This window comes from Tamandua tetradactyla, chromosome 1, assembly GCF_023851605.1.
Source record: "Tamandua tetradactyla isolate mTamTet1 chromosome 1, mTamTet1.pri, whole genome shotgun sequence".
In the NCBI taxonomy this organism is placed as follows: domain Eukaryota; kingdom Metazoa; phylum Chordata; class Mammalia; order Pilosa; family Myrmecophagidae; genus Tamandua; species Tamandua tetradactyla.
In genome coordinates, this window is record NC_135327.1 from 168,715,927 (window position 1) to 168,729,252 (window position 13,326).

General features: G+C 36.7%; 1 protein-coding gene across 3 annotated transcripts in view; it reads right to left on the reverse strand.

The window, feature by feature from the left end:
• ZNF800 (zinc finger protein 800) overlaps positions 1-13,326 on the reverse strand; it is a 235,708-nt gene that overhangs the window by 78,590 nt on the left and 143,792 nt on the right. The window contains exon 6 of one of the 3 annotated variants that reach the window (XM_077123676.1): positions 7,909-7,960. The exons of the other annotated variants lie outside the window; for them this stretch is intronic. Within the exon in view, the coding sequence (XP_076979791.1) occupies positions 7,924-7,960 (37 nt within the window). The 3' untranslated portion in view covers positions 7,909-7,923. Of the gene's footprint in view, positions 1-7,908; positions 7,961-13,326 lie in introns of those variants that run through there. 3 annotated transcript variants of the gene reach the window in all.

Consider the following 13,326-nt stretch of genomic DNA (forward strand, 5'->3'; position numbering starts at 1 on the left):
TTGCTTCAAGACAAAGGTGATATATATATATATATCAGGAACTCCTGACCAAATACTACTATCTTATTTTTACTCATAATTCTGAACTTCTAGCATTCTGGAATAAATCATTATTTATGTTATCTATATAATTCAACTTTTGAATTAAAAGTTGAGTTCTCTGGTTTCTAAAAGGTCTATTTAAATATTTCTAATTAATATAGATTATTGAATAACTAAAAGCACTCCATATCTTATGCTAGAACTCTTTTTAAAGTACTCCATCTATCTAACTGGATTAATACTCTGAAGTTAAGTTGTGTTTTGTTTTTCGAGTGGAAAGTAAAGATCAGGATGCTGAGAGCTGAGACTGATGGGTATTCACTATATTGCCACTGATTGATTCCAGTGAGGATAGATGTTCATCATTGTTCTAGTTTGCTAGCTGCCAGATGCAATATACCAGAAATGGAATGGATTTTAAAAAGAGGAATTTAATGAGTTGCTAGTTTACAGTTCTAAGGCCAAGAAAATGTCCCAATGAAAACAAGACTATAGAAATGTCCAATCAAAGGCATCCAGGGAAAGATACCTTGGTTCAAGAAGGCCAATGAAGTTCAGGGTTTCTCTCTCATCTGAGAAGGCACATGGTGAACACAGTCATGATTTCTCCCACAGCTGGAAGGGCATGTGGTGAGCACAGTGTCATCTGCTAGCTTTCTCTCCTGGCTTCCTGTTTCATGAAACTCCCCGGGAGGTGTTTTTCTTCTTCATCTCCAAACCACTGGCTGATTGACTCTCTGTTTCGTGGTGCTGCAGCATTCTCTTCTCTCTCTCCGAATCTCTTTCATTATCCAAAATATTTCCTCTTTTATAGGACTCCAGAAACTTATCAAGACCCACCCAAATGGGTGGAGACATGTCATCACCTAATCCAGTTTAATAATCACTCTTGATTAAATCACATCTCCAGGGAGATTATCTGACTACAGTTTCAAACATGCAGTATTGAATAGGGATTATTCTGCCATTATGAAACGGGGTTTTGATTAAAACATGGCTTTTCTAGGGTCCATACATCCTTTCAAACCAGCACAATCATCAACAGCTCAGGGTGACAGTTTAGTTTTTAGTAAGGAACTAATGACATCTCAAAAGGTTCCATTCATCTTCTGCTCATGTCATCCTCAGACTATTCTTTACTTCTTAATAATAGCTCTTTTTCCTTTCTTAGGAAGAATTGATTTTTGAGTTTAGTCCTTAAGTTTCCAGAAAAAAAATATGAAAACTTTTGCCTTTAGAAGATAAAAGATTATGAAGAGAATGTGAAATAAAAAAAATCCTTATTTTAACTGACATCCTTTCTGAAAAATCAATATGGTTTTTAAAAAAGGACACTGTCTAAAGTTATTGTAAATGCATGTGGCAATTCTAAATCAGTGAGAAAATATGTGAGCTAACTTTATTTAAATTGAAAAAATAGGAAAGTTCTTTCCAAGAAAAGGAAATATGAAGCCCTTGAAGGACTTTTGCAGCTAAATATATTCATGATTGTTTTCCAGTTTATCCTAGGAGGAAGAGAAGTAGTAGCAATAGCAGTGGTAGTGGTAGCAGCTAACATTTGAGTGCTTACTATATGCTAGGACCTGTGCTCAGGCCTTTAGATGCTTTATTTCATTTAATTCATACAGCAATCCTAAGAGACAAATACTAGTGTTATTATTGCCATTTTGCAGATAAAAAACTAAGGCTTCCAAAACATTGTTAATTTGCCTTAGATAACATAATAAGTGGTAGAGTAGTACTTAAACCCAGGCACTGATCTAGACACTTGGAATTAGAATTTTAAGACTGAAACAGTTCTTGCACGGTTTATCTGTGAAGGATAAAGAGGCTGAGGCTTAAATTGCAAATGATGCACCTTGCTCTTTCTGGGCATAAAAAGAAGAGTAAAGTGAGAAGTAGGGTCTCCTTACTTCCGTATTGGTGTCCTTTCCACTATACAAACCTATATAATAGCCCTTCTTCTCCCTTGGGGGATAAAACCCATATTCCAATTCCTAGTGTTAAAAAGAGAGAGAGGGGTGCCACCATGTGCAACTTCACCAATGTCGAGGATTGAATCATGTCCCCCACAAAAGGCATGTTCAGGTCCCAATTCCTGGTCCCGTTAATGTGACCCCATTTGTAAAAAGGACATTTGAAGATGCTAGTCATTAAGGTGTGCTCAAACTGAATGAGGGCAGGCCTTGGTCCAATATGGCTGATACACTTGTAAGCAAAGAAAATTGGACTCAGAAAGAGAAGCCATGGGGAGCAGCCAGAAGGTGGAAGTCAATGGAACACAGAAGAGAAAGGAGAAGATGCTACCATGTGCATTGCCATGTGACAGAAAACCCCAGTCATTTCCAAATGGCAGGAAGACACTTTTTTGGCAGCTTCTTGGGCTACTCAAATTCCTGTCCCCAGTTGACCTAACCTGTGTTTCCTCAAGTCCCCTGAACTCTCCTGGTGTTGCCCTTTTGGGTAGTGGAGGGAAGAACAAGGTACTCACCTGGTTGCAGGTCTATCCAATGCTGCTTCTTAATGAACGCATATATGTTTGTGCTTGATTGTTTTAGTTTCCTAACTGCTAAAACAAATACCATAAATGGTTTGGCTTAACAGCAGGAATTATTTGGCTAATAGTTTCATAGGCTTGTTTCCTTCCAGGAAACTACAGGACAGTGAGGTCAGCTGGGGACAGGACTTTGAGCAGCCCAAGGAACTACCATCAGGAACAGTTGAAAAACTGAGAGGCCCATGATATACAACACCTTCAAGTACTGGGGAGTACGTAGGAAGTATCCAGAAATCAAACCTCACAAGCAAAGAACTGAAAATAGAACAGAACTGTGTGAGAAGAAGGAAAACTAAGGAATAGCAGGCCTCACCAGAAAATTCATGCCCTGACCTCCAAACTTCAGGAAGAGGACTATGACCACTAGATAAGTGCAAATATGCCATACTTCCCCATCATCTTATTATGAAGTATTTCAAACATGCAGAAAAGTTAAAAGAATTATACAGCATGCACCTATACATTCTCACTTAGATTTAACAATTAGCATTTTGCTAAATTTACTATCTCACATATTTATCAAACTGTACTAGCCAGGGTTCTCTAAAGAAACAGAACAAACAGCAGATACATGTAAATGTTATGGGATTTTTTTAATAAGAATTGTCTGACATGACTGTGGAGATGGCTAAGTTCAAATTCCATAGGGCAAGCTGCAAACTGGGAACTCCAATGAAAGTTTTCAATTAATTCCCCAGGAGAAGCTGATGGAAGTAGAAATGGAAATTCTTCTCACTCTTGAAATAATCACTTCTTTTAAAGCCTTCAACTGATTGAGTGAGACTTCTCTCATTGTTAAAGATAAGCTCTTCAGTTAATTTTAGATATAATCAGCCATAGATGCAATCAAGTTACTGATGATACTATACAGACAGTAACAACCAGGCTAGTGCTTGCTTGACCAAACAACTGGACACTTAACCTAGCCAATTTGATATGTGAACCTAACATCGCAGTTCACCCATCATCAACTTGGCACCCATACACATCTCCTTAAACCATGCTTAATCTCTAAATAAAAACAAGTCATATTTTCAACTAACAAAACTCAACTGTCCTGTATAAAACCAGAAACATGCTAATTTTCCTCAGAATAGAATGCAACTCCTCAAGTAATATTCACTCTTAAATTTGATATCCTGTTACTTAAATACTATGATATGAAGCCATATAAGGGGATAAAACAGGGAAGAAAACAAAGATATTTGTTTGTCAATTCTCCTCTTGAAGAGTACTTCCGATGTTCCCAGTATTTGGCTATTGTGAATAAAGCTCTTTTAAAAATACACATAAGTGCCTTTGGGTGGATATATGCTTTAATTTCTCTTAGGTAAATACCAAGGAAATTTCCATGTCATTGAGTAGATATATTTAATTTTGTCAGAAATTGCCAGAATCTTCCCAAAGTAATTGTACCATTTCATACTCCCACCAACAATAAATTCTGGTTGTTCCACATCCTCACTAACATTTGGTGCTGCCAGCTTTATCATTTTAGCTACCAGAATAGCTAACATCCTCACTAACATTTGGTGCTGCCAGCTTTATCATTTTAGCTATTCTGGTAGCTAAAATTTATTCACATAATTACCTACCCATTTCCCTCTCCCATAATTAAAAAGGGAAAAACAATAACTGCTTCTGTCTTTAACACTATCGATACACCATTCATTGGGCACTTATTATGTGCTAGATACTATGCTAAGCTCACCACCTTATTGTATAGGAACTCTTATTATTATCATTTTACAGATGAAGCTACTGAGACTTAGTAACTGGCCATACATCAGCTCAGCGATAGCACCTGTTTTTTTGTGGGATTTTTTTTTTTTTTTTTTTTTGCCTGACTTCAAAGCCCACAGTTTTAACCTCTCTATAATACCAACGCCACATCCTAAGGCTGTTGTTAGGACAGAAAAGGATTTCACATTAGGGCCTTCTGTCTCTCCTTTCTTCCACATAACTAAGTCTTCTCAGTGAAGTACAGGAATCTTTGGTTAATATGCTGAATAAATGGAGCAAATTTGAGGCTTACTAGGAATCCATATCACCACAAGTAATCCACCTGAGTGCCCTTGAGCAGCTTCTCAGGGAGCTGCTGCTCCATTTTACAACACCAGTTGGTCAATAACCACACACTGAGCACCTGACGGTGCCTGATGCTGTGCTCGACTCAGGATTCCAGAACAAGTAGTAAATTTCTTAGAACTTAAGATGCCACCATTTTGTGTACTACTAAGAATTAAATAATGCTGCTTTCTTACGATTTGAAATTTTATTTTACACTCACTAAAAGAATTCTTTTTATACTTAAACACAGATGTCAAAAAACCTGTGCTTATCTGCTCTTCATCCTTCTTAGCCCCTTTGCACTGACAGTATAATTTCAAGACATGTTGAAAAATACCCAGGTATTTCTATCATCTCCACTTTGACTAAAGTCAGTTTTTATCTTCAATTAAGCCACATGTTGCTGGAAGTTAAACCATTTTTATTCAAGGGTAACAGCAAGTTTCTGATAAATTAATTGCTAATGCCTTAAGTATAGATCTGCCCCCAGGCATGGATTGGTCCCACCAGTTTCTCTTATTGTTTTAAAATTCTAGCATCTATTCCAAGGGATGCACAAGTTATTCTGCCTTTGTTGCTCTTGTTTGGCCTGTGATAGGCAACCCTTTTGCACATGTCTCAGGAACGAAACATACCACAGCTTCATCTGCTTATGGCAGCTTCCTTTTTTGGCGTACCTTAGAGCACTTGGCTTTATTTAGCAAAAAGAGTATAAAATTGTAATTGTTCTTCTAAAAATGAATATCTGCTTCACTAATAACAAATGTGTTGAGAGGGAGGGGTAAGGGTTATGGTATGCATGAGTTTTTTTCTTTTTATTTTTCTGCAGTGATGCAAATGTTCTAAGAAATGATTATGGTGATGAATATACAACTATGTGATGATATTATGAGCCATTGACTGTACACCAAGGATGGAATGTTTGTATATTAAGAATGTGTTTGTATGTCGTTTTGTCAACAAAAATATTTAAAGGAATAAATAAAAATAACAAATGCATGTCCACTGCTCTGCTTCTTTGGACCTAACTTTTCAATGCTGAATCACACTTTAAATCTTAAAGACTTTTTTTCTTGGTCATTAAATCTATTATCTTAAACAAAGCATCTTCATGGACAATAGAGATTGTATTGGTCTGTTTCTGAGCTCTAAGGAACCTGGTCACCTTCTGAGCAGCCTGATCTTTCTTCTAGGCAGGACACATTTTAGGAGGATTCTACATCTTTGTTTAAACTTTAAGTTTTTCTTATAAATTGGATTCTCTTATGTAGCAGCATGCGCTTTCTAATACACTTCCTCTATCAGGTTGGAGTTTCATTTTTCTTTCTGTGTTAAAATTATTATTTCTTCTAAGCGTTCGGTACGTAAGTATGATGTACTTCCCCATGGAATTCATTGTTTTCTGAATCATAACCAGAGAACAATTTGGTATCTGTGAAGGATGGACAACTCCTATACTCAGGTCCCTTCAGAATTCCAAAATCTTGGTTTCCATAGGGATTCTGGTAAGACCCTCAATTAAACAGTACATGAAGGGAGTGGGCTTACCATCAATCCTTTCCACACTGGCTTCCTCTCCAGTCACCTTCATGTGGCTTTTTAGAATCATCCCACACCAGTGTCTTCTGCTGCATCATGGTTAACAAGCCAACTTTCATGCCGTGCTTGGGGAGCTCATGACTAGCAAAGACTAGCATATCCACTTTTTTTCAGACACAATCTAGCAGAATAAGTCTCTGTTGGAAACATAAAACATTGTCCCTGCACTTTGGCAAAATGGACTTATTCCTACCCTGGTTTGCCAAGTGTTCTAAGCACAGGAATCATAGTTCTACTAATTTTTCACATTGTATCTCCTGACAACTTTCACTAACCCTATTATTCCATGTCTCTGCTTGACCCAGGCCTGTAGGCTTTGCAATGCTGTAAAGGAAAAAGTATCTAAAGACATTATTAATTGCCTTTTGTTTAAAATAAACTCAACATGTAGTGTCAACAATATATACCACTTAAGGCAGAGTACATGCACAACCAATTACAATATGTCACTTCTGCCTACTGCCATCAATGTCAAGGATCTTAAAATGTATAAATAAAAAAATAAGTATCTCATCTAAAAACAGATGAAAGGTGGTAAGGAAGAGCCCTGATCTCAGGAAGTACTAAGGCTTGTCTCCTCTGAGTCTCCATATTCTCTGAGAACATGGATTCAGCTGTCATTTCAGGGATCATTTTACACATAAGTGAAAATGATCTTTAAAATTTTCTTTTCTTTTATACAATTAACATGGCAATAAATTTACTATACAATGAAGATTAAAGAATACTAATGTAAATTGCTGGGGGGGAAAAAGGAGACCTTAATTGGAGTTATGTTTTATTCTCCTATTGAGAAAGAGAATTCTTTTAAATAACTTCTTAAAATGTGGTTTCTTTTCACAGTCTAGAAAAGTATTGATGACTCTTCCATTTCTGCAATTTAAAAATGTGAGATTCAAATCTACTAGTACATATTTAAATACTTATCAATTACTCCAGGGTTTCAAGTTATTAAAGGAAAAAGATCTTACTTAAAATAAATACAAGATTAGTCTTGAAAATGTAAGTATAAACAGTGCCCTCACTGATGATTCAGGGTTTCATTTTGCTTTTCCCCAATTGTGAACATTAGTCTTCTTCTGGTTTTAACCATAACGTATATCAAGCATTTGGACTTTCTATGACTCATTATGTTTTAAGTGTTTCACTTTTATTCAAGAACACTGAGTTAAATGAGAGCCCACTTATTCATAGAAAAGAAGCCAGCATCAGAAGATATGGTCTTCTGATAGAACAGAGGCTGCAGCAAAAAACCATTAAATGTCATACCCATATTCCAACCCTTTGCTTATCCTATTAAACCACACCCTCTTTCCATCTGTACTCATATTGGTTTTCTTCATTCATTTCTATTAACTTATTTGATGAAAATTAAGTAAGTTTCTTTTGATGAAGTTCCAGAAAACTTACAGTTCAAAAGCAAACCATTTATCCTCATTTAGTCCCAACCCCGGGCGGGTTCACCCCTCCTTAGGCAACCTCATGGTCCCCAGCTCCCGGGAGGTCACTATACTGATGCCCAACTTAGTGTGGACACCCGATTGGCATAGCTCACGACAGCCCAGAACTTCCGGGCTTGAGTGATCCTGCTGCTTCGGCCTCCTGATTAGCTGGGACTACAGGCACAAGCCACTAGCCTGGCTCATTTAGTTCCTTTATGATCTTTTCAATTTACATGAGAACCCAGAAGGCCTAAAAGAAAAAAAAATTAAAGAAACCTTAACATTTAAGAAAAAAAATAGTATGATTATTCAAAAGCATTTGCTTAAGTCAGAAAATCAACCCTGTCAAAAGGGATTTTCTCAAGTTAATATCTCTAGTTCTCCATACAGTGTCTCTATTTTGATGTATATGAGATAGTGCGAATGTGGGCAACAGCTGGAAATAGTCATCCAATCACTTAGAGATGTTTCCTGGGCAATTAATTGAGAGAACTAATTTCTGACATTCTATTGTATTTAATGTGCAGTCTCACATTTTAAGTAGTCAGCAAATACCTACATTATGAAGTATGAATAGGAACATTTCTGGGGCTATGAACTTTAAGTCTTGCCCTCACTGCTCTTTCTGAACCTCAGTCTTCCTTTATTAAATACAAAACTTCTACTTACTTAAAAAACAGAATCATATAATAGCTGAAGTGCTTTCACTAGATTAGCATTAGACATTCACATTTGATTTATTATTCACAATGATAATCATTTATTAAAGAGTAGTGAGAGTCAGGGAAGTAAAACAATAGCATTTTCTTTGATGTATTGTTTTATCTAAGGAAACTTGGGTTTGCATATATCGCTTTCTGGTTTTGGCTAATAATATAAACAAAATCCACAAAAGGGGATTAATACATTATTTGCATAAACTCAAATTTCTCCAAAGCACTTTACAATATGTGGATGAATAAAAAATGTCAGAGAACATTATTAAAGCAATCAAATAAATGAAATTGCTAATTGCATATCCCTTTTAGTTAGAAACGATGTTAAAAGAATGACATAGAAATAAAACTGCAAATTTGAGGTTTGCAATTTTAGGAACCTTTTTCATTAAGCTCAAAATTGGTAAACTGGTCATTAAGCACTGGCAGTTAAAATCAAGGCTTTAATTTTTTTTCACAATCAGTGAAGCTGCTTAAAGGGAGTTACGCCACAAAAGTATCACACTAATTCAAAGTGTTAATAATAGGGAAAATTGCATTTCGGAGGGATAGATACAGTAATTATGTACTCCTACAACTCCTCTAATTAAAAAATGATGTGTGTGTGTGTGTGTGTGGTGGGAGGGGTATTATGCCAAACACCCAAGCACTGTTTTGTCTAAAAATGAAACTGAAACCTGAGTTATGAGAAGTCAAGGTAGGGAGACTTTAAGAAACCAGTCAGATTAGTTATTATGTGCCCTTGAAGTCTGGGGAACACAGCAGACAGGGTTCTGACTCTTGCTTGATGCATTAATTCCCTACTGCTGCTATAACAAATGACCACAAACTTAATGGCTTAAAACAATACAAATTTATTATTTTGCAGTTCTGGAGGTCAGAAGTTCAAAATGGGTCTCACTGGGCTAAAATCAAGGTGTCAACAAGGCTGCATCCTTCTGAGGGTGTAAAGAAGAATCCATTTCTTTGCCCTTTCCAGCTTCTAATGGCTACCTGCCCTCTTTGGTGTGCCACTCTTGCTTCTCTTCCATCCTCACATCTCCTTCTCTGACTCTCCTGCCTTCCTCCTGCCTCCTTCTTTTACTTATAAGGAACTTTGTGACATTAGTGGGTCACCTGGATAATCCAGGATTCTCTCCCCATTTTGGGATCATTACCTTAATCACAACCATAAAGTCTCTTTTGCCATATGAAATAACAGTCACAGGTTCCAGGGATTAAAATGAGGACATATTTGGGAGGCCATTATCCTGCTTGAAGAGAACTGACTGGCTGGCAGCTGGCAGGTTAGCCAGAAGAGGTGGCCCCATTGCACAGTCTGTGCTCCAAGAGCACATCAGGGCAAAGGATCCCTTAGTGTGTTCTGTGAATCATTTGTGGGCAAACTGAGAGAGAAGGAGAGAGAGGGAGGGAAGGAGATCCAGTCAGCGTGAGGGGTCTCAAAGGAGAGAAGCCAAATGCTGCTGTCTCCCAGGCACTAGGGAAGGAGCACCAATGCCCTAGATCAGTGCTTATCAAGCAGGCTCTGAAGACTGAGGCTGATCTTCAGCACCAGTAGAACAGTAACAGTGGTTACTGTCTGTAACCACTCTACAATGGAGAAAGTAGACATCAAAAGTAAGCTTTTAAGAAACTTTTATAGCACTTTGATAGAGTAATTTTATGTCTTCTGAATGTGATAATAAAAAGTGGGCTTGTCAAACAGAATCGAGAGGTTATCCAGGAGGTTATTCTTATGTGTTGTATAGATATCCCCTTTTTAGTTTAAGGTGTATTAGAGAGACTAGAGGGAAGTGCCTGAAACTGTAGAGCTGTGTTCCAGTAACCAAGTTTCTTGAAGATGATTGTGCAATGATACAGCTTTCACAATGTGACTATATGATTGTGAAAACCTTGTGTCTGATACTCCTTTTATCTACGATATTTACAGATGAGTAAAAAGTATGGATTAAAAATAAATAAATAATAGGGGGAACAAATGTTAAAATAAATTGAGTAGATTGGAATACTAATGAACAATGAAAGAGAGTGGTAAGGGGTATAGAAAAAAAATAGGGGGAACAAAGTTTAAAATCTATTGAGTAGATGAAAATCTAGTGGTCAATGAGGGGGACGGGTAAAGGGTATGGCACTTACAAGTTTTCTCTTTTTTCTTTGTATTTCTTTTTCTGTATTGATACAAATGTTCTAAAAAATGATAATGGTGATAAATATACTACTATGTGATGATATTGTGAGCCATTGATTGTACACCATGCACGGAATGTTTATATGTTGAGAATGTTAATGTCTGTATATTGTTTTGGTTTGATAATACAAAATAAACTAAATATTTTTAAAATGGGCTTATATTTCCTGTCCTTTTTATTTCATTTTCCTAGCAATTATTTTTTACTGTGCATTTTCAAAAGCATCAGTTTATGGCATAGTGGAAATTTAAAAACATAAAAGCAAAACTAAATAAAACCCTAGTTCTTCACCACAGGTTTTGAGAAGCTCTGAGCTAGAGGAGAGAGCATCACTCACAAAAGGGAGCTACAGGAGAGAGTTCCCCTAAAAGTATCCAAGAATACAAAATCAGCTTTAAATACTTGCTAGGCTCAGCAAGTTCCATACAACAAACTATGCTATCAGTCCAATGAGAACTCTCCTGGTTCCCTTTTCTTCCTCTCACCCAATGCCAGAGGTTTGGCAAGTCTGGAGATGAATAGCAGCACTAAGCCAGAAAAGGAGATGAAACCCACCATGCCCTCCTTCTCCACTGCAGCCATCTCCAAGCTGGCGAAAAGGGAGGCTCAACTTTAAATCAAGTTTGGTGTTTTGATTTTTGCAAGAGGGCAGACATAATTACTGAATTGAGAATGTATTCTGTAGTTTAAAATGAATGTAGGATTTTAAATATTTTTTCTATGTTCTTGACGTCTAAGTTTTTTTTTTTTTTTTTTTAAAGAGAGAGGGAGGAAGGGAAGGAAAGACAGAGAGAAGGAAGGAAGGGAGGAAGAAAGGGAAACATCTTTAAACATTTTCTTGTTTTTATTATATTTTGTTTGTTTGTTTGTTTTTTACATGGGCTGGGCCGGGAATCGAACCGGGGTCCTCCGGCATGGCAGGCAAGCACTCTTGCCCGCTGAGCCACCGCGGCCCGCCCATTGACGTCTAAGTTTTTATCCAAGGACAAGCCAAGAACAAACCCCACAAAACTGTTTTAAAGAAATAGTTGGAGACCAGTTACGTTCTAATTCCATCTCTCAACCTACTGATAATATAACTCCTAGAGATAAGACAAGCCTTAACGTAGAGTCTCCCAGGTACTGATATAAGGTAGGGTTTCTCAACTTTGCCACTATTGCAATATTGAGCTGGATAATTCTTTTTTTTAGCATTCTCCTTCATTTCTAACTTCTAGAAGCCCACCCCAAGTTGTGGCAAACAAAAACATCTCCAGACATTTCCAAAAATCTCCTGGGGTGCAAAATTACTCCAAGTTGAAAATCACTGATTTAAGGAAAGCAATAAATCTCTTCTCACACAATAATTCCCTCCCTATCAAGATCCAAAGCATTAAAACTCTACCATCCAGTACATTGTCCATTCTGGACATATTATTTTAAATTTGAAGTCCTCTAGTAAAGAATACTAATGCATTAGTGTGACTGGATCATAAGATTTCTCTCTTTTACAGAATGGCCCAGTACTAATATACTGGTTGTCTGGAGACACAAAGATCTAGGAGAACCCTTTGGTTCTTTCCATTTCTGAAACATCTGTTGAACTCATCTTCTCCCCAACCCTATTACCAATTCTCTATTTCAGGAACTACATCTCTCACCTGTATTATGACAATAATTTTTATCATATCCCCCTGTCCCAGTTTCATGTCCCTCAAACCCATCCTCCACCTTGTACTTGGAGTGATCTTTTAATTATGTCATGCCCTTACTCCTAAGTCTTTAACAATCCATCATTACCCAGAGCAAAATATCCAGGCTCTTTTAAAAGACTCCCTATCCCCCAACCATATTGAATTATTTCCATTCCCAATGACTTTGCCCTTGATTTTGCCTCAGCTTAGAGTATCCTTTTCTTCCATGATCCCTTTGTTTACTAGAAAACTCCTACTCAAATTTCAGTCTCAGTTCAAGAATTTAAGTCTTTGAAAATCCTTCTCTGGTTCAAATTCAGCAATATTGATGTGCTCCTTTTCCATGATCCCAGATAATAGTAAGCATATCTTTCTTTTTTTTTTTTTTATCTTTCATGGGTTTCTTTCTTTCTTTTTTTTATTGTGATATATAACATATGTACAAATAAGCAGTAAATTTCCAAGTACATTTTAACAAGTAGTCAGAGAACAGATTTTAAAGTGTGGTATGGGTTACAGTGCCACAATTTTTCATTTTTTCTTCTAGCTGCTCCAAGACACTGGGGACCAACAGAAATATCAGTATAATGATTTAGTAGTCATACTCATTTGTTAAATCCTATCTTCTCTGTTATACTCCTCCTTCTCTTTAAATAACATATATATATATATATATATATATATATATATATATATATATACATAAAAGCAATAAATTTCAAAGCACATTGCAACAATTAGTTGTAGAACAGATTTCAGAGTTTGGTATGGAATTTACCTTTTTTTTTTTTTTTTTTTTTTTCATTGAACCCAGATCTCCAGTTGGGCAGGCAAGAATTCTTATCACTGAACCACAATTGTACCTTTTTGTTTTTAATTATTTCCTTACTAGATACTTTTTTCTCTAGACAATGAGCTCACTGAAGGTAAATACCATGGTGTGCATATTTTCTTGAAGATCAAGAACATGGTTTATAGTGCCCTACATGATCAGGGCTGTGCATATCTCTCTAGTCTTATCCCACCACACCCTCCATC